Source organism: Crocodylus porosus, unplaced genomic scaffold (genome assembly GCF_001723895.1).
Source record: "Crocodylus porosus isolate Cpor-Errol unplaced genomic scaffold, CroPor_comp1, whole genome shotgun sequence".
Taxonomy (NCBI): domain Eukaryota; kingdom Metazoa; phylum Chordata; order Crocodylia; family Crocodylidae; genus Crocodylus; species Crocodylus porosus.
In genome coordinates, this window is record NW_017728906.1 from 181,649,999 (window position 1) to 181,671,217 (window position 21,219).

General features: G+C 39.5%; 1 protein-coding gene across 3 annotated transcripts in view; it reads right to left on the minus strand.

Annotated features, from left to right (window-relative positions):
* Positions 1-21,219, minus strand: part of CNTN5 (contactin 5) — a 983,906-nt gene that overhangs the window by 686,511 nt on the left and 276,176 nt on the right. For all 3 annotated transcript variants that reach the window (XM_019530289.1, XM_019530290.1, XM_019530292.1), the window contains exon 3: positions 3,505-3,634. In XM_019530289.1, coding sequence (XP_019385834.1) covers positions 3,505-3,562 — 58 coding nt within the window. In that variant the 5' untranslated portion in view covers positions 3,563-3,634. The remainder of the gene's footprint in view (positions 1-3,504; positions 3,635-21,219) is intronic.

Consider the following 21,219-nt stretch of genomic DNA (forward strand, 5'->3'; position numbering starts at 1 on the left):
CACCCCAGGGTACTCAAGGAGCTGGCGAGCATCATAGCCCAGCCCCTGGCACGGATCTTTGAAAACTCCTGGTGCTCTGGTGTAGTGCCGGAAGACTGGAAGAAGGTCAACGTGGTGCTGATCTTCAAGAAAGGGAGGAAAGTGGATCCGGCTAACTACAGGCCCATCAGCCTGAGTTCTATCCTGGTGTAGATCTTAGAAAAGTTTATTAAAAAGGCCATTCTTAATGCACTGGCCAACGCCAACATCCTAAGGAATAGCCAGCACAGGTCTGCTGCCGGTAGGTCTTGTTTGACTAATCTCATTTCCTTCTACGACCAGGTGACCCATCACCTGGACAAGGGAGAAGAGATTGATGTCATATATCTTGACTTCAAAAAAGCCTTCCATCTGGTATGCCATGATCACCTTTTGGCGAAACTAGCCAACTGTGGCCTTGGGTCCACCATGATCCGCTGGCTGGGAAATTGGCTCCGTGGTTGGACCAGGAGGGTAGTAATAGATGGAAGTCACTCATCATGGTGGCCTGTGACCAGTGGGGTCCTCCAAGGCTCTGTCTTTGGACCCATGTTGTTCAACATCTTCATTAATGATGTGGACATTGGAGTCAGGAATGGACTGGCTAAGTTCACCAATGACACGAAACTTTGGGGCAAAGCATCCACACCAGAAGATAGGCGGGTGATCCAGGCTGACCTGGACAGGCTCAGCAAATGGGCAGATGAGAACCTAATGGTGTTTAGCCACGAAAAATATAAGGTTCTCCACTTTGGGAAAAAAAACCCTGCAGCATCCTTATAGGCTTGGCAGTGCTACACTAGGTAGCGCTATGGAAGAAAGAGACTTGGGGGTCATCATTGACCACAAGATGAACATGAGCCTGCAATGCGATGCTGCGGCTAGTAAGGCAACCAAAACGCTGGCTTGCATCCATAGATGCTTCTCAAGCAAATCTCAAGATGTCCTTCTCCCCCTGTACTCAGCCTTGGTGAGGCCGCAGCTGGAGTATTGCATCCAGTTTTGGGCTCCATAATTCAAAAAGGATGTGGAAAAGCTTGAGAGAGCCCAGAGAAGAGCCACGCACATGATCAGAGGTCAGGAAAACAGACCTTATGATGACAAGCTGAGAGCCATGGGGCTCCTTAGCCTGGAAAAGCGCAGGCTCAGGGATGATCTGATGGCCACCTATAAGTTTATCAGGGGTGACCATCAGTGTCTGGGGGAATGTTTGTTCACCAGAGCGCCCCAAGGGATGACGAGGTGTTACGGTCATAAACTACTACAAGACCGTTTCAGGCTGGGCATAAGGAAGAGTTTCTTTACTGTCCAAGCCCCCAAGGTCTGGAACAGCCTGCCATAAGACGTGGTTCAAGCACCTACACTGAACACCTTCAAGAGCAAATTGGATGCCTATCTTGCTGGGATCCTATGACCTCAGCTGACTTCCTGCCCTTTGGGCAGGGGGCTGGACTCAATGATCTTCTGAGGTCCCTTCGAGCCCTAATGTCTATAAAATCTATGAAACAACCACCAGACCAGAGGAAAAACTCATCTAGGCAGTAACTATTACCAAGTCATAAATCATAAATGTTGGCTTCTTAATCGTAAGCACTGTATAACTTACTGGGATAAGATATTTAGATCAGAGAACATATAATGTTTAAGTTATAAATCCTTGCTGCTTATTATTGCTTTCTACAGGTGCTCACAACTTTAGGCTGCTATCCACCTGTGGGTAGCCTGCTCCAAAGTGCTGGAAATCCAATGTGTCAGAGCAGACTCAATCAATTGAGCCTGCTGGAGCACAGATATTGATGCGCTCAAGCAGCCTTCCGTGCCATGTGTATCAGTATCCCCACACATCTCCACACGGAAAAAATGGCAGCGGGATGCTTAGAAATAAAACACAGCCAATGGGCTTTAGTTCAAAGTGCCCCCCTGCCATTTTTACAACATGGAGATGCACATCAATGCTGATACATGTGACATGTAAGTACTTTTAATTAGCGCAGTGTGCTAATTAAAGCGCCTAGTGCCACATCCCAGAGCACATGTAAAAATGTGTTCATATGCAAACTGTATATCATTTTCATTGGAATAAACTTCTCTGAAAAACTTTCTATTTAAGTTAACTAAAGGTAGTTTACTAGAGAAGGCCTATGACAGAAGCTACTCTTATAGAATCATTGGATAACAAGTTTTATTTTCTAACATTATTAATGTTCTTGGTGCTGTACAGATTCAAAAATAAAAGACAGCTGCTTGTCTTAAGGGGCTTGCAACCTGAGACGCAGTGCTAAGAAATGCAGGGTGTACAAGAAACAGAAAGAAATGACATTTTTTACACGTGCATGCATACGCACTTGTGCATGCATATACACGCACAGATATTCTTAGGGACCTGCACTGTGCCCTTAACTCTGATACTTGAATGCATATATTCATTTTATATATTTTATATATTTCATTCTTGCTTATTTTTAATGGACTTTTTATGGGTATTATGAAGTAATAATGTTTGCATATGAAGTGAGTGACTTGGTGTACTGGTACAGTGCAAAAGGTTCAACATTTAGAAAGACAGGGACATAGAAGTTGTAGGAAAAGTGAATGTACCATTTAGATTATTATACTTCTGTAGAGTTATATAGTTCTTATTAGTATCAGGATATAGGGTCTGATCCTAATATCAGTGGGGACTCATGTAAGGAAGCTTTACTCCTGAGAAAAGACCAACCCACAATAGTTAAACTTCATGACTGCTTTGCATAACTGAAAACATAACAAAACAAAAATCTTTAAAACCATATCATTGTTGGCTACTGAGATGTAAAAAGAAGCCAAGTTGAGGAGAAATAAAAAAATCAGTCAATTCTAGGCAGGTCATTATTATATTATAAGAGCTAAAAGGTTAGAAAGTAAAAAGCAACACACCTTGTTTGCTTTTAGAATAACATCGATTCATCTCAAGTAAAAAAAAAAAGGAAAGCTGCAAGAGAAACATCGTTACCAGCAAAATCAGAATCATTAACACTTATCAATATAACATGCATACTCAAGATAGAAAAAATCCACCTCCAAAATTAGTTTCCAGAAACAAACCAAGTTAAGACTTTTAGAGTTTCACAATCCAAAAATTAACAAACATTTTGGAGTTATTAGCCCTGGGAGCATGCTCTGCTAATTAACTCATTCTTTTTCCTTTTTCATGCGGTCTTTGAAGTTACTACAGCCTTTTGTAAATATAGAAGTGGCTAGATCTCCCATCTTTCTCTATAATTTAATGAAGCAGATTTACTTACGTTTAGTGGCAAGTGGATGGCACTTAAATTTCTTAATGCATAATTTTACCGGTTTAATATATAGGCTAATACAATTAAGAGTTTTTAGTGTAATGCTAATTAAGGCATAGTTTATTTGGTCATTTTTCTTTGGGGTAATTTTACTTTTATCATTCCACTTCTATTTCATATTTAGAATTTCTTAAATATATATTATTTTTACCTGAAAGATACCCAGCAATTGACAGAAACATAAACAGTTTCCATGACGACTTCATCATTGGTCACAAAGGTCTTGAGCCCCAGTTCGTGTGAATGTTAGCAGCGCTGATGTTTCTTCATTAAAGCTCAGCCTAATGAGACAGAAGACAAAATTGTTTGGAAAATTAAAAAGATCTGGCGACAATACAATAGGCGATTCAAAGGAAAAAATCCAGTCTTCGTGCACTTAAAATCTACCACTAAAGAACTCTTTATGTAAAGGGGGAGGTGACATCTTTAAAGCACAAGAACTCTAAAAGATTCTCAACATAAAAGCTCAATACAATATTAGATCAACACAGCTACAACCTACACCCCCAATACAATATTTATGTTAATAGCAAAGTTGTGAATGTCACAGTATAGATAGACTGTCTATCAAGGACCCCATTCCCATTCACCTTCTGGAGTTCAGAGTTTGGATCTATTCTTCTACAACTTTTTCTGGGGCAATGGAGCTTCAAAATGCTCCAAAACACTTTACTCAGACAACTAGTTAATGAGAAAATTTAGTGTATATACAATTTGGGATGGTGGCAAGAGAGACTTCTGTGAATATAGTGTTTATTAAAACATTCAGAGAAGGTGAGAACAAAAGGTGTTCTACAGCTGAAGGAAAGTCATTACCATGTGTGAGATTACACTCGAGTTGGAGGGATGTGGCAGTAACAATCTGAACATCTCTTCTTAGGAGCTACAGTTCTTCTCTTGTTCTTCCTTTCAGGTGATCTAGACTGGGCATCTTTAGTATAAAGGGATACATGCTAATATGTGCTTCTCTGAAATAGAATATAACAATCTGATAGTCAAGTGACTTCACAGTGTCTGCAGCTCTTCTAAACCACCACAGGGATCCTTCCTCAATTAATTATTAACGCTAGCTGCCTTTGTTTTTCACTTCAGTGATAACTTGTGTTTCAGTCAGTATATTCCCAGGTTGGTGAGTTACCTCTTTTAGAATTCTCTACTGGCCAGACCTATGGGATATAAGTATTTTCACTAATAATTTTTTTTTATGGCCATATCCATAAAAACATAGAATACAACTTTTTCCTCCACTTTGTTCTACAATTTCCCCTCCTCCTCACCAAACATGAATCCTTTTATAAATACATATTTCATTTAAAGTTCTGGTGATTTTTATGTTGCAGGAACCAGAGGACAGAGAGTGGTGGAGGGAGGCAAAGGATATCATGCTTCCAGGGTCAAAGGGATAGTATGAGATCATCCAAAAAACATATCTGATTTGATTTAGTGCTATGGTCTTAAATACTAGGGACAAACACTAAAGCAGAGATTGACATTTAAAACATTGTACAAAAATATTATTTCTGATTTGTTTTTGGTTTTGGACAATATCTCCAAATAGAAGGGCAAAAATATTATTTGGAATAATGAGGAAAAGAATGTTGAACTGGATATAAGATTAACTGGCTGAACTTTTATGTCCTATGTTATCGAGTAGGTCAGACTAGATGATCTTTCAATGGTTCCTTTTTGTCTTACAGTCTGTGAAGCTAGGAATAAATATGACATGGAAAAATCATCATGGAAGATGTGCTCCCTTTTTTCCTCCCAATAATTTTAAAATGTGATATTAAAAAAAACCCCTGTAGATTGTCAAAAAACAGATGAATCATGAAAGTTTAAACTAAAGTCAATAGAGCTTTGACAGGCATCAGATAAGGACCTGCCACTTCTAGGATTTTTTTTTTACTTCTAACTGACAATCCTTACATGAGTGTAACTTGCCCTAACTTCTATAGAGGCAAAACAAACAAAGAAACAAAATATCCTACTCTACAAAAATGTAATGCAAAAGCTGATTACAACTCCATCAAAATACTTTGCAGTAATTCATGAATATTGTATGTTGATCTCCTTATTATCCAATGTATTACATGAAAACACTGATTCAAATTTAATATGGGAATTGCCAGGAACAAACTAGTCAGAAAAATATTGGTTCAAGGCAGTCATTCCTCAGTAAATGTCTAAAGGTTGCTAAATGACAAAAATGTACCACAAGCAGGTCCAGGGAGGTGATCCTTCACCTCTATGCGGTGCTAGTCAGGCCAGAGTTGGAGTACTGTGTCCAGTTCTTTGCGCCACTCTTCAAGAGGGATGTAGCTAGCATTGAAAGGGTCCAGAGGGGGCCACTTGCATGGTCAGGGGGCAGCAGGCCAGGCCTTATGAAGATGGACTAAAGGGTCTGAATCTATTCAGCCTCCACAAAAGAAGACTGAGAGGGGATCTGCTGGCCATCTATAAACTTATCGGGGGGACCAGCAGAAACTAGGTGAGGCTCTGTTCCCCTGGGCACCACCTTGGATAACAAGGAATAAGGTCCACAAATTGATTGAGAGCAGGTTCAGGCTTGATAACAGGAGGCATTACTTTACAGTTAGGTCTGCCAAACTCTGGAATGGGCTCCCAAGGGAGGTGGTACTCTCCCCTACCTTAGAGGTCTTCAAGAGGAGGCTGGGGTATTATGATCCCCGCACTCATTCCTGCTCAAGGCAGGGGGTCGGACTTGATGATCTGTTCAGGTCCCTTCTGACCCTGGAAACTATGTAAAAAATGAAAAAATGAACTAGGTTTGTTGGTTGTGGTCTGTTGGTCTAAGGACATAGGCAGACAAGGTTCTTTGGGTAGATGTGATATTTTTTATTAGACCAACTAAATGGTTGGAAAAAAAAATGTTCTTTTCAAGCATAACAGCCTTCTTCAGGCATATACAGAGCCTGCTGGTGAATTGTGAATATTAGCTACTAGATTCTACCCTCTTGTCCACATACAGAATGTGTTTTTATAAACAAGGCCTAAAACGCTTTAACAAGAACAGAATCTCTTATTGCATTAAGAGGGGAACTCAAGACATGAAGGAGTTGTTTAGGGAAACTAGACTCAGATAAAGTTTCATCTGGTGCATTTAAAGTCCTTAAGCCTGCTTCAGTTAGCATCACAGGACAGTAAGGCTAGGTAAGCCAGACATGCTGGGAGTCTGTAGTTCTAAAATATTTTTCATCTAAATGTTTTTTTGAAATATTTTATTTTTAGACGGCTGCATTTTCAATGTTGAGGTGCCCCTGCTACACATTCAAATTAAAGCTCAATGGAAACCAGATATAGAGATGTTACACATTGGGCATGTCTACCTGAGATGTGTTAATGTGTGTTGGCCTAATTTGCAGTACTGGAGAGCATCTACACATGCACACCCTTACTACACAGTAAAAATGTCTAATTATGAATACATTTGATACCTGCAAGTGCTGGTATCAAATTTAGTCACGATTAGTTAATGCACAGTAACGCACATGTAGGCATGACCCGGCAGTAACTTGCGTGCCAGGGCTGTCCACCCACTAGGGGGCCATCCCAGGGCTCCTGGTTGGCCCCCTCACCTGCTGTTGGCCTGGGCTGCTCTCTGGCAGTCCCTAGATGCAGGGTATAAAAGGCTGCAGCTATTTTGTGCCCTGGAGCACACTGCCCAGAAGCCTGCTGGAGCCTGTGCACTCCTTAGGACCAGTGCAGGCCTCATGTGCCCTTCTGGACAGGTGGACAGGATATAGGCTGCCCCTGCCTGGCCTATCCCCTTTCCATAGGTAAGTGTTGCAAAGGGATACAGTTTTATATATGTTAACACACACACGCGCACACACACACATACACACACACACTGGAATAAGGCTTTTTATGACAGCATAGCTGTAATTGCATATTTTTATGGACATAGTTCCTTTAGTTAAGAACAAAGCAAAAATACTTTTCAAGATTGTAAAAGAACCCAAGAAAAATAGACACAACACCTAGACAGCAAATACATTATACAATTTAAAATGTCATGCTTTTATAGAAGCTGAGTCAGTATTTTTGAACTTTGGGTATTGACAATGTTGAATGAGTATTGATCTTGAAATTCTGCATTACTGAAATACTCTTAGTTCAGGAGCTCAAATAATACCATGCAATTAGATCTAACCCTATGTTCATTAGCCAAGGCATCTGAGAATAACATATATCAGATGCCTTTATAAGTCACCCACAATCAATCCATGAAATTTAAAAACAAAATATGCTAAGTAATTTGTCAGATCCTTGCCAAGAAAAATTAAAAATCAAATTCCTAACATGATGAAATTGCAATTTGATATAAAATATTTTGTGACCAGAAGGAGACTGAACTTGTTGGGAAAATTATTTGTTCTAGTTTTACTTTAGATTACTATATTATTGAAATACATATATATTTTTTACTACCTTTATTTAAATATAAAGACTTTACATATAAAGATAGATGGTTGGTCTCCCATTTGTATTAGGAAAGATAATGTAGTAATATATGCAATACTCCCTACATTCTACTGCATCCCCATGTTGTGGTCATGGGGCGTGTTCAGATGAGCAGGTATGTGACTCTTGCCTGGTCTTAAACCCCTTTGAGACAGGGCAAGAGGCATGAGCGGGGGAAAAAAAGTGTTCCTGGACGGAGCCGCTGGGGCCCTCCAGGGTGGAGCTGGGAGACCCTGGGCAGTGGGGCTGGGGCCCTGTCGGGGGCAGGGGCTCTGGGCCTCCAGGAGGCAGCTGGGGCCCTGTGGGAGGGGAGGCATTCCATATTTCTGGGGGGGGGGATGTGCCAAGGGACTCACCCCTCCTGAGCTCCCCCATACAAGGCCCCCCACACCCACAGTCCCCCCAGCAATTGCCCACACCTACCCACACATCAACCCAGATCCCTTCTAAGGCAAAGATCAAGGTGTATTTCAAAAGTAAATGTGTTTTTTTCAGGAACTCAAGCAGGTTGGATTAGGGTTCCACTTAATGGCTTACATGTCTAAAATCTGCTTCTGGGATAGGCAGTGGCAGCAACAGCTTGGCTAGAGATTTTAACCAATGCTTGACTTCTGCTAGATCTCTGATATTACGTGGAAAAATTACTGCTTTATTCAAAGTTAAAAAAAAAGAACTGTATTTAACCTATATTGAATGTGTATCCTTTATTTTCCTCTCAGTGAGAAATTGAGGTCCAAATTTAACCCAATGTCTAGTATGACATTGTTTACAAGATAGTTTAACTGCATTTTTAAAAAATAAAAATCAAGTAAATGTGATAAATCATAATGTTAACACTTCAACAATCAAATGCGTCAAGAGAATTTGTTACAGGACAAATAAAAATGAAATAATTTTAAGTAAATGTAAACAGCAAGAAGTCTTGTATAATTGATTATTGCCCCACGGGAAGAGTATGTTTTCATTTCAACTTATTACAAAGAAAAGCATGCAGGTGTGTGCGCACACACAGGCATACACAAAATACTTTTAGTAGCTTACTTTTTCTTCTCTCTCAATTGATTCATGAGCCATTAATTTATTGCTGACCTAAAACTGAAAATTGCTGCTTCATTAGAAAAAGTCTGATGGGCGATATCTTTTATTTGACCAATTTTCTTGTTACCTTTACAAGGGACACCTACAAACTTAGTTTTAAAATAATACTTTAAGTTATATCATACATGATTGTAATGGAGTTTTCAAAGAGACTGTTCCATTATAGAAGTTTACCCAATTTTTAAATGTTGCACATCAGCAATTTCTATTGAAGGCAGTGGAGTGTTGGAATGTTCAATGATCTCAAAAACCAAAACAAAGGGTATTTCCTAATTTATATATAAAACAAACCAATAATTGAATACAAAGGAACACTTTGTGTACGTAAAATTTAAAGTACCTTATTTTCCAGGGAAAGCAGTTTAGTGCATTCCAGATTATTTGAAATCACATACTCATCGCACTAATCATATTTCCTAAATTGCTTCACGTGTTGTTGAAAAGGTAAAATTAAAATACAAGTCTTACAGAACAGCAGAATTTGCATTTCATCATGTTGGCTTAAATCATTGCAGGAAATTATTATTATAAATATGAAGTTTTATGTTGGACTATTAAGAGAACTGTTCAGGATGAGGGATGAGTTAAGTCACCCTCAGATGAGTACACAGTTTATCAGGCCTTCTAAGAAAAAAAAGAAATGAATTAAATTTCTAGCTTCAACGAGAAACAAAACATTAGGGCCACTATGGTTTTACTGAGTACAGTGAGAGTGGCTGGGAATAGAACTTTTTAAAAACATACCTGGTTATGTCATTCTACTTGCCTAAATGAAGCCTGAAATCTCAAAGATCTGCCCCAAATAATGTACACTGAGCACTCCTGAAAATGACACCTCCAAGTTTTAACAGAATATCAGGCTGGTAATAGCAATGCATTTAGACTATGTATTTATGGCTTCCCTACAACTGTATTCAAAAGCATCATGAGCATTTACAGAACCATCATCCCTACTCCATGTTTTACAGGTGGGGAACTGAAGCATACACTGTAGATTAGGTGATTTATTGTAGGTCACACACAGTGAACACTTGACTTGTAAACTGAACTTGGGTTATTTGAATTCCAACCCAGTGCGCTAGTAATACATACATATATAAATAATAATAAATCCTTCTCACTCGTATCACTCTTGAAAGGTTTTTAATTTATTTTGAACACTTCTAAAAGCAGCAGCTGGCCCTAAGGCACCTGAGGAACCTTGAAACACGCTTAGGATCTTATAGATGGGCATGTTCAGCAAGTGCTACAATTCTCAAGGGCTACCCTGACCCTGCAATATTTGTATTGCACTCAACTTGGTTAGAATTAAGCACTTCCAAGAGATGCACATCCCTGCTGAAGTGCACAACTATTTTAGGACCCTTTTCTTCATTAATTTAGAATTCTATTCAGTGATCATGAAATGGACCAAACCAACTGCACTGGTAAATTAACTCTTCAGTCTACAAAGTGAGTATCATAGCAGCAGCAATAAGACCTTTTTCAAATTGTTCTACCAATATGCCTCAGCCATATTCTGCAAGAGCCTCCCACTCCCCGCCTCTCCTTATGTGGGATAACTGTTCAACCTACGCTCTCCTTAAAGTCAGCAGTGAAGAGAACTTTGATTAAGCAGTTTTTGGTAGGCTTCTCCCTGCTATCTGCCTTTGGAATTCTCTCTACTTCCAGCTTAAACTTCCCATTTAATCTAGCTAGCAGACTAATAATAATATGCAGTTTAATAACAAAGCGGCCTCTCTACTCAGGATTCCAGGAAGGGTCTAAAAAGCCACAGATCAAGCCTTGGGATAACAAAGTGTATTTATTATATACTAATGTGCTCAGTACTGTATGCACCCTCTCTCCCCCCACCGCACACTTAAATCAATGCATATGATGCCTTGAAGATACAGCAATATAGGCTCCAAATCGTCCAGCTGCTTCTGCTCAAGTCAACGGAGTTCTTAATAGGACTGCAGCAGCCACCCATGTGTGTAATGGGCACCAAAGCAAAGGGGCCCCAGCCGGGTTGGGGGGACAGGGAGAGTGCAGCTCCTACTGCTGTGTGCACTTCTCGGCAACCATGGGGGGGCATGTACCCCCCGGATCTGTGTGTGGGGTGAGGGCGGGCTGCCACTGTGGGCTTTATCCTGGGTGCCAAACTGCATCGCTACATCATGTTGTCTGACTGCTGGGCACCAAAAACTGCAACAAAACAAAAATTGTTGCAATAACTAGAAATGTCATCTTCATTGTATTTACTTTTTCCCTCATTTTACCTTTTTTTTTTTTTTTAAATGTCATGTGAAAATGGGAGGCTTTCCGGAGAATTACAAAAAGAGGAGAGGCAGTACTTCATATACAATGGGTTTGGAAGGGCATTTTATGCTTGGAGTGCTTATGCATTTTATGCTTATGCAGTAAAGACTAAGTAAAGACAGACAGAGAACATTTTAAGAACTGATTTGCATAGGAGCCAGCAACCCAAACAGGATAGCGCATCAGCTCAAGCTTTTAGCATTGAAGGTTCCCAGTTCAATCCATTGTGTGCTAGGCAACAAATGCATCTGTCATGTGTATAAACATGACTAAGTCATTAATGACTAGACCAGTTCTGATTTAACATAATAGTAGTTGTTTTACATGTACCACTTATTAATTAAATGTAAACACCCCTCTTCCATTTTAATAGAACATTTGTGAGGGCAAACAGAGTTGTAAATAATGTTTATGTTACTTATAAGGTCTTACTATAATTTTGTAATATCTATCTTGCATCTGCTATTGCTGGAGTTACTTTAGAACAGTGGTTCTCAACCTATTTGCCATACTAGGCCATACTTGCAGCTCTCAATGTGTTTTCTGGGGGGTGGGTTCTGGAACAGCGTAAAATGGATTTCATTCTCTCTTTTGGTGATATCTTTTATTGGAGCAACTACATATAGTTGGGATAAATGTTAGTCAAGTGTTTGAGCAGAAAGGGCCCAGGCCTAAGGAAAAGTACTTCGTGCCTGCAGCTTCTCTAATACTTCCTCCAGTTGTACAGTTGATCCAATAAAAGATAATCATCCAAAAGCCCTTGCTTCTAGCACATTTCCTACACCATCACATCTACAACCCCACTCCAAACATCACATCTACACCACCATTCCAGCCCCATTGCTTAACAATTTAAATTATTTAAAGAACTTTTGAAATTCTTACCCTGCATGCCTTAGCTAAAATACATGATTTAGTTCAAACACAAGCAAGCTAAATCAATGCAAGATATACTGGATAAAATTATGTGGCCCACATTATTCAGGCTTGATCATTCTAGTTCCTTCTTCCTCCAAAAAAGGGACAGGTTGTGAAAACCTATGTTTTCTCCAATCCAGTTTTACCTGGTACTACAAAATAATTTGTTTACATCAACAGTAAAGAATAAAATTATTTTGGCATCCACATATTAGAACGATACAGAGCCATATGAATTTTAAAATGCATCCATAAAGAAAAAACTCTATTTCATAAATAGATCCTTAAAATAGTCAATTGTTCTAAAACAGTTACATTGGTTTAAATGTTAGTATTTTTGCCCTTAGCTATTTTCCACTTGAATTACTGCAATACATTTTTAAAATACTAAACTGAAGAATATTACTGATGCAACAAATTGACTGGTGTTACAGAGATGTATCTTTTTTTTTTTTGAGCATATTTAATTGCACATGTTTCTAAAGTTTCTAATTACAATTGGCAGTCAAAATGTCTAGATATTTAAGGATGCATTTCTATATTTAAACATACTTCATTATTATTACTTATATTGCAGATAGTTCAAAAAGATATAATGCAAGGATATTAAAGTGGGCTAGAAATCCCATTATTAAAACATGGGCTTGTCTGCATAGAAAGGGAAAAAAATAAAGTACTCTAAATGGAATAAGCACCTCTTCATTTCCTTTCACAAGTCTCATTTTATTATGAACTAAATGTCACAGACATAAAGACATAACTGGTGGCGTGATCCCATAAGGGAGGTTTGTATCTGTTATCATACTGTATTTAACACTATTTTCTCAAAATTTTCAACAAAGCCAGTGAGTTTCATAAATGGCTCAACTCACCAGTGGTTTTCTTCAATCTGGGGGTGGTTTGTTTATGTTTAAAAAAATAAGAGGTGACAATTGACAAATAATGATCTTTTGAATAGTTTAGCTCAGTACTGGGCAGACACGAATTACAGAATTGTGCTGTCAGGTTACCTTTCTCAGGGAAGTCACACACTTCATGTTTTCAGTGGCAAATTGAATTTGACATTTAATTTGAAACCCAAGACACCTTAATGTAAAACCTTCTGCAATATTAGTGATAAAGCGGTAGGGCAGACATCCTAGCTGTCTTTTTAACGTCCTCTCAATGTTACTAGCACCAGCACTATTTTCCACAGGGATTTCATCTTGATTCTAAAAAAGAAATGATAGAGACTGCTTTAAGATCATAGTAGGCTGCGTGCACATAACCGGATGTAGTAGAGCTAGAACATATAAGCATTCTTAAAATGTACAAGAAATGTACTTTTTTCTACTTCAGTTATACACCTTATCAGGAGAGCTGGTTGTTTCTTAGCATGCAGGTCAAGACTCAGATGGAGTAGTTCTTGTCAGAGGCCCTATGGTTTAAAGATTTGGTTATGAATGGCTCTTAAAAGGAAAAAAGAGAGAGAGAGAGCAAATACTGCAGGGTTTTTGTTGGAGGGAGGTGGGGGAGGAAAGGGTGGTTAACAGTGTAGTTTTAACTGCAGGGAAACGTATTAGTGAAATGACATAGACAGTTATTGATTAGAAACTTGTTTTTCACATAGATTTCTGACTATGTCAGCTGTTATTTTACCATATTTCAAACAGAAAGTTACTGCTCTGTGGATATTCCTTAGGATTAAGGGAAGGAACAGTATTTTACTCCACATAAAGTAAAAGATTTGGATAGAAACATTTAGAGTGCTGTATAAATCTGAACGTGCAGGGTTTAATTTGGTATGTGGCTGTTTGAAATTTGACTAAGATGGTGGTAATGTCCAACCCTTAAGGTTAACTTTCCATTCAAAAGACAGCAGCATAAATTGCATAAATCACCTTGAATAAATTGGCATAGCTTAAGCCAAGTAAATGAAGCCATAAAATTTATACTAGCTCAGAATCTGACCTAGCGACTATAATATGGTTCTCTTTGCAGAGACAGCTTTTAAACGGTCCACATTTTTGTGAATATATAATGCAATTAGCACAATTATTTCAGAAACAGGTTATTCTGGAATACTCTGGGGCGTTCCTTAAATTGGTTCAATGTTAGAAATTAAAAACAAAAACAAAGACACATATCTCTTACAATATAAAATTCTATTATAAAAAAGCCCTCATCTCCTCCTGCAGATGAATCTTCCAGTATGATGCATAGACATTGATTTAGGGAAAAAAAAAAATCAATGCTTTCCACAGAACCTTATACGATCCTTGGAAGACTTCCATCAAAATGCTAGCAATGTGCAACCTTGCTTAACTTTTGAGCTCCAATGCAAGGATAATTCTGGGTATATGGCTGTGGGTTGCAGTAAAGAGAAGAATACAGTCTTTAAAAAAAATCCTTGAAATAGTCCCTTTCATCACAAGAAATAAAAGTTAAAAGGAACGTATGTAGAACCTAGAATAAAAGTTTATTTTCCTGTCTAAAACACAGAACTATAGCACAGAATTTTCTTTTTTTGCTTTATCAAGTATCTTGCACCTGAGCAAGATTCATGCCACTTAACATTCAAACCAAACATAACTGTCCAGTAAATTGGGGTATTTATATAGCACACAACATATACATCTTTTTACTGATATTTTGTTAAAATATTTGCCAAAACAGTAGATACAACTCAGCCAGTTAAATACAAGCCTCAGGCTACTGAAGGGTGCGTGCAGGGCAACTTTAGGAATGATAGATGGAGAATCCAGTTAATTAACCCAGGGGAGGCTCTATTGGGATAAACAAGCTTCAATTTTAGTCACTAGTCTGACAGGGAGTGGAGGATAACACCCAGCAGCGTTTTCACTCAGCATGGCCTTTTGAGCTTCCAGAAGACAATCTGTTGAATTATCAGGCCTCCTCTTATTAAGAAGTTGGCCTATTCTCTTTCAAGAGAGAGACATCCCCTCAGCACATCCCCAACTAGTAGCTCTGACTAGTGGTTCCGTTGAAGTTGCAGATAGAAAAAGAATCTGTTCCCCATTCCCTCTGTAATGATTAGTTGAATCAGAAGTATTTTACAATTCAAGTTCTAACCTCTGGTGCTGACCCAGGACAGTAGTATGGCTATTAGAGTGGCATGGCACAATGGAAAATGATATGTTGCTTCCGAATAGTTTGTTACTTTTTTTCTCCTCTTTATTTAAGAGCCTCATTCAGAGCAGCAGGAAGAGTGGAGAGGGTTGGAGGGCACACTGCTATGTACCTCTTTAAAAACCAGATCCAAATAACTACTCTAGAGTGGTCCCCCCCGCCCCCCATTTACCATATACCTTGTTATTCTCTACATTATAAAGAGTGTTATCTTATTTGGGGTTGGGGAAAGGGAAGTCTGGAATTATCCATCTACTTATCCATATTCTTAAAGTGGTCCCCCACCAATTATATCCTATCAATTTGCAAGAGGGGAAAAAAGTCAGATCCTTCTGCACTCCCTGCCTTACTGGCTGAAAGAGGTAGGCCTGGGACTATTTATGGATTGTTGTTCAATATAACAGAGCACGGATGTTATTAAATGTGTGTAAGCCTATAACCGTGAGAGTCTGAGTGGATGCATCATGATTGGATGCATCTACATGTGCAGCAATTATTGATCCTGGGCACCACATTTACAAGTGCACCCAGGACAGCAGCACGTTGAGCTGGGTCTGGCAAGGCATCAAGAGTGGAGCACGGGGATGCTTCAATGTGGGGCTAGACATCAAGAAGCCCTGGACAGAAGCAGCCTCAGCCCCCAGTCAGCCCCAATGGAGTCTATACATGCGTTGGTGCACACTAAAAAAACCTCCGCAGCAGAATAGTACTTGTAAATACTTGTAAATTTACAAGTAGTACCCTGCTGTGGAGTTTATTAGTTTCCTGCAGGCTAATAGGGCCACATGTGTAGATGCTGACACATTTACTATGGAGCAAATTAAGAACTCAACAGTAAATGTTTCAAGTAGAAGCACCCACTATGTTATTCCATATGCTTTGATCATTGTCAGGTAGCATATCACATACAGATATTTTAGAGGAAAATATGCAAATCTTTTTCCCTAGGGAACCAGCTTGTAAAGAGCCATAGGTTGTGTGGTTTTTTTTATTTTTTAAAGCAATTAAATCTACACACCTGTAATTTTAATTGATTTTTACAAATTGAACCATATTGGAACAAGGACAAAAGGACATTAAAAAATCTTAATTGCTAATTCTTCATAGTTTAATTATGTAGCTAAATGAGGGTCCTGTGTCAGCCTGGCTTCCTTCTAGTAAAATAAATTAAGAGATGGCTGTTTATAATTGCAGGCTCCTTATGGTAGTAGTGAAAGGCTATACTGTTGGAATAATCATCCCACTGGAGAATCTTTCACAAGTTAACACACAAGAGAGTTCAAATTAAATAGGGTGATACTGATGCATGGTAAACACACCAAAAAAACAGATGAATTATAGAGGCTATGACCTTGGTTTCTGCATACCTGCATTTGTACCTTTTGCAATATCTTAAAAGAAGATAGCTAAGTTCCAAATGCCTGAACACCCTCATAATCACAAAGTCCTTCCTGAGCATCAACCTAAATTTTCCTTGCTGCAGCTTGAGGCTATTCCTCCAAACCAAAGAGAAAAAGTGTCTCTCTATCTTCCTTATAATCACCTTTCAGGTACTATTTGGTGACTTATCAAATCCCGCCACAGTCTTTTACACTAAGGACAAAAGTTACACAAACTGGTAAAAATTATCAGAAATCAGTTCAAATATGTAACACAACAGAAGTTCAGCACACATAAATCACTTCCAAAATGGCCAAAACTGCTTTAAGATAAACCTGGATAGATGTAGCATTTGACTTAAATGATTTAATTTAAACTGGATAATTGAACTTCTGTTCCAGATCCCCTCCAGATTCAAGTTAACTCACAGTTCTCCAGCACCCCAGGATTCTTTGCTCCTCCCCCACAAACCTCTCCCTGCCCTCACAGGGTGGACGGGCTAGCTTTGGCCCAAGCTGTCTGCTCCAGTGGAGCAGGGAGGCACTCTCTAGTACCCTCCTCTCCCTCCTGGCTTTTGGCCTGAGCCAACACAGGGATGTGGCTGCATTGCTGCAGTCAAAAGAGAATGTCTGTTCACTTGTTCATTGGTTCAATCTACACAACTTAGACTAACCTGAGAAGACTGATTTTTGACTGTCCGTACTTAGCCTTCTTCTCTGGAATAAATAACCCTAGATCTTTCAAACATCATGCTTCTCAGGCCTCTTATCATTTTTGTCACTCTCAGCTGGACTCTTTCCAATCTGTCCACATAATTCTTAAAGTGTAAGGCCCAAGACTGGAAACAGCACTCCAGATGAGGCCTCACCAGTGCTGCATAAAATCAGGCATCCCTTGATTTGTAAAAGACACGCCAGTTAATACAATCCAGTACATTGCTGCAAGAAAAAGCAAAGAAGAACACACTGTTGGCTCATACTCAGCTTATAGTACACTGTAGCCCCCAGGCTCTTATTGTCAGTACAGCAGCCTAGCCAGTAATTCCCCAGGAAAACAAGTTTGCGGCAATTGATAAGTGATATAACCATACTGATCTAACCGCACCTCATTCAGGGATAAGTTTACAGTGATTTCACTCACTAGCATAGTTGTATGTAGACAAAACTCTTACAGCATAACAGCTGATGCCCAATACCCAGTGGCAACCACTTCCCCCTCTTTCAAAATGCTTTTAAGTTACCTCTGCCCTTAGCAAGACCCTGCATTTTAAAGTACTTTGTTAACATAAATGGAATTTGGAAAGACATTTCTTCAAGCTTTCACAAACAGCAAGAGATTTCCAGATCAACAAGGAGCATAAACTTACAGTATTTTAAGAAAAGAAAATAATTTGTGTTACAGAAACAAGCTGTGGCAATAAGTAGTTGATTGGTTGTTTGGTGTTCAACCATATCTTTTTCAATCCAATACTAACTACTGGAAGAATCAAAATGATAATTATTTAATACAAACATACAGGCTGAAAGCTGAAATACAGCTGTCTGAGAAAGAATTTATTAATATAAGCAGGTGCATGATAAAGAAAACATGATATGTGAAATGTTTTCTGTCCACAGGCACCAACATGCTGATATATCTAAAACAAAGGGACTGAGAATTGCTGTGGTTTCTTTGCAAACTCTTGTATAATTCAGAAGATACATTATATAGAAGGTGAAGAATAAAAATATTACTCTTCCCAATAAAGCTTTAGTGGGGGAATTGTGCTAGGAATTAACATAGTAAATACACCTGCCAAATGATCAGAAGAGAGTTAGCGGAGGGGAGAGGCCAGTGTCTCAGCTTCAGAGAGATACGGGAGAAACACACTCCAAGGCATCCATTCAGTTCAGCATTTTTACATGCTGCAGCACTTAAAATGGGTGAAGCCCTTGCTTCACTTTGGATGTGGAGGTCTCTCAACACAGCAAGTTCACTACAGCTTTGCAGAATAGGTTATAAATATGCCATGTGGGGCTGATGGGCAGTTATCTCCTGCAGAATACACCACCTGAATAATAATGGTAGGGGAGGAAAAAACAAGCATGCACAACAGATCTGTGATTCATATTCACTGAAAGACAGCATCTACTATTGCAGGTTTTAAAAGTCACACACCATGACTAGAAGGAAGAGGAGTATTCTATCACCCATATACCAAACATACTCCCTGAATACAATATGTCTACAAGACTTTGCAAAGGAGTTGAGGTTTTAGGCCCAATGCTCAGCACCATATAACTCCACTTGCAGGTTTCTGCAAGTAGCTAAACTGGAAAAAAGATGCTGTAAATTTAATCAGTTTAAAAATGAGTTAAAAGTACTAAACTCTGCCCATAGATGAGCTGCCAATATTTGTAGTTTTATAGTTGCATTTTCCTGTTTTGCCAAATGTTGTCTCCCCATGTCAGTGGAAAAAACGAGACAAATGGAATGTCAGACCCAGCCAGAATCTTGTATCATTTGGGGAAACAGGCAACTTTATACCTTGTTTATCTTTGTGAGTAGGCATTCTTATTGGAGGTTATACCTACATGAACTCCAGATATTTATGGATGTTATCTAAACCAATTTATGCAACTTAGTTATTCAACTTGCATATTAACCATAGATAGCTAATATAGATAGGTATGTATAGTTAATATATAAGCTTATATATAGCTAAGATGCACATTAATATATACACAGTCAGCTAATACACATCCCCTATATTTATTCAATGTAAGATGCCTCTGAATATAATACAATCCCACAATAGTTAGATTCTATATATGAAAAATTCTAAATTGGTTATAATTTTATAGGTATAGACACTAATTACTGGAGCCTTGCCTAGAATGTGCCCCCATCCCACTGCTACAGCAGGGAAACTAAATCGGTGGGGGGAGTCAGGTAGCCCCCTTGCCCTCTGTTCCCCAGTTTCTTCTCTCTGCAGCCCCTTCTCCTTCTCCAACTGTCAGACTTTGCTTTCCTTGAGTACATGTAAGTCAGGGGAAAATTTGAAAACACCAACCCTAAAATAAACATACCTCTAGTGATTTGCAGATAGCACCCAGAGATGTAGCTCACCCAGACTTGATACTTTAAAAAAAAAAAAAAACTGCTGCAAGTTTTATCACAGGTACTCAGTAAACACACTTTTAAGTAGCACTCTTCTACCTACTTATATATAATACAAACTATGGGGGTGGGGGGTGGCATATACAAAACTATCCAAATTCCAGTTTGCTTTTTCTTCCTTTCCCCTTCCCTTCCCCTTTTTCCTCCAACTTTCTTTCCTTAGGTTCTAGCTACAAAAATCAGGACCCATTTCTCTTTCAACCAGCCTTCATCTGCTTCTTTTTCCCTTCTCTCTTCCCAGTCAATCCATAGGTACATTTTCACTCTACACAGGCCTAGCTTTAAGCACTGTTTAAGAGACCACTCTACCTTTGAGACCAGCAAGTTTCTTACAGTCCACATCTTTGCAATCTCCCATGCCTTAAGAAGGGTGCCTGATTCCCACTTCCTGTCCTTTGTGCGCTCAGTTTTATTCTGCTTTTGAAGTCTGTCTTCACTGCAACACTTCAGCTGTCAGCTTGTCCCTTGTTACTAGCTAAATCGCTCTTCCTTTCCCCGTGCCCTGTATGTGAAGGCACATTCCCAGAGCACGTGCTCACGCTTTTCTTGCCTGACGCATGTTGCTTGGGCACTTTGTGGTCAGCAGAGCCACCAGCAGTGTTGCAGCGCATGAACTGGCAGTATTGTATGTGCCACCATTCAGCTTACCTCTCTGTGCTCTTTTAGAAAGTCTTTTTCACACATCTCTTCCAGGTATCTACTTCCTCTACATAGAGTTTCCCAGTCAGAGCTGTTCTCTCCCACCAACGCACGTTTTGTTGACTGATCTTTTATTTCCTTCAGTTATATCTGCTGTAAATTATATTGGTTTCAGAAACCTTCTATTGCAAGATACCATTTGGGGGCTCTCTTGGACAGGCAGCCTCCTATTCCCCATTTCCCTCACAGTCTTCCTCCAAAGTATCTGAAAAGCATAGCACTTTGGATTCCCCTCCCACCACTCAATTACAACACAAGTTTAACTATTTGGCCATTATGGGTGCATCCAGATGTGCGTGCACATGCATCTTGCTCTGCCTCAAACCCCTTTGAGGCGGGGCAACAGGCACGTGCAGGAACGAAAAAATGTTCCATGTGTTGCAAACTTGCAGCATGGGAGAAAATTATACTGGGGTCTAAAAAAACCGAAGTTTAAGAAAAGTGGGGCAGGGCACGGTCCCAGACCATGCCCTGAGGCAACCAGAGGCTGGGTCCTCCACAGAGATGCTCTGGCTGCCAGAGTGTCTCTATGGTTGGCTCCTCGCCCTGGTGCTGAAACATGTGGCTGGCCAGGCCGTGTTTCAGCACCAGGTCTCCAGTGCCGGTGAGTAAAAGGTTGGTGGGGCTGGAGGGGCAAGGGGACCATGGGGGGGACCCCCCCATGGCCCTGCCCACTCCCCCTGCTGTCCATCCCTTT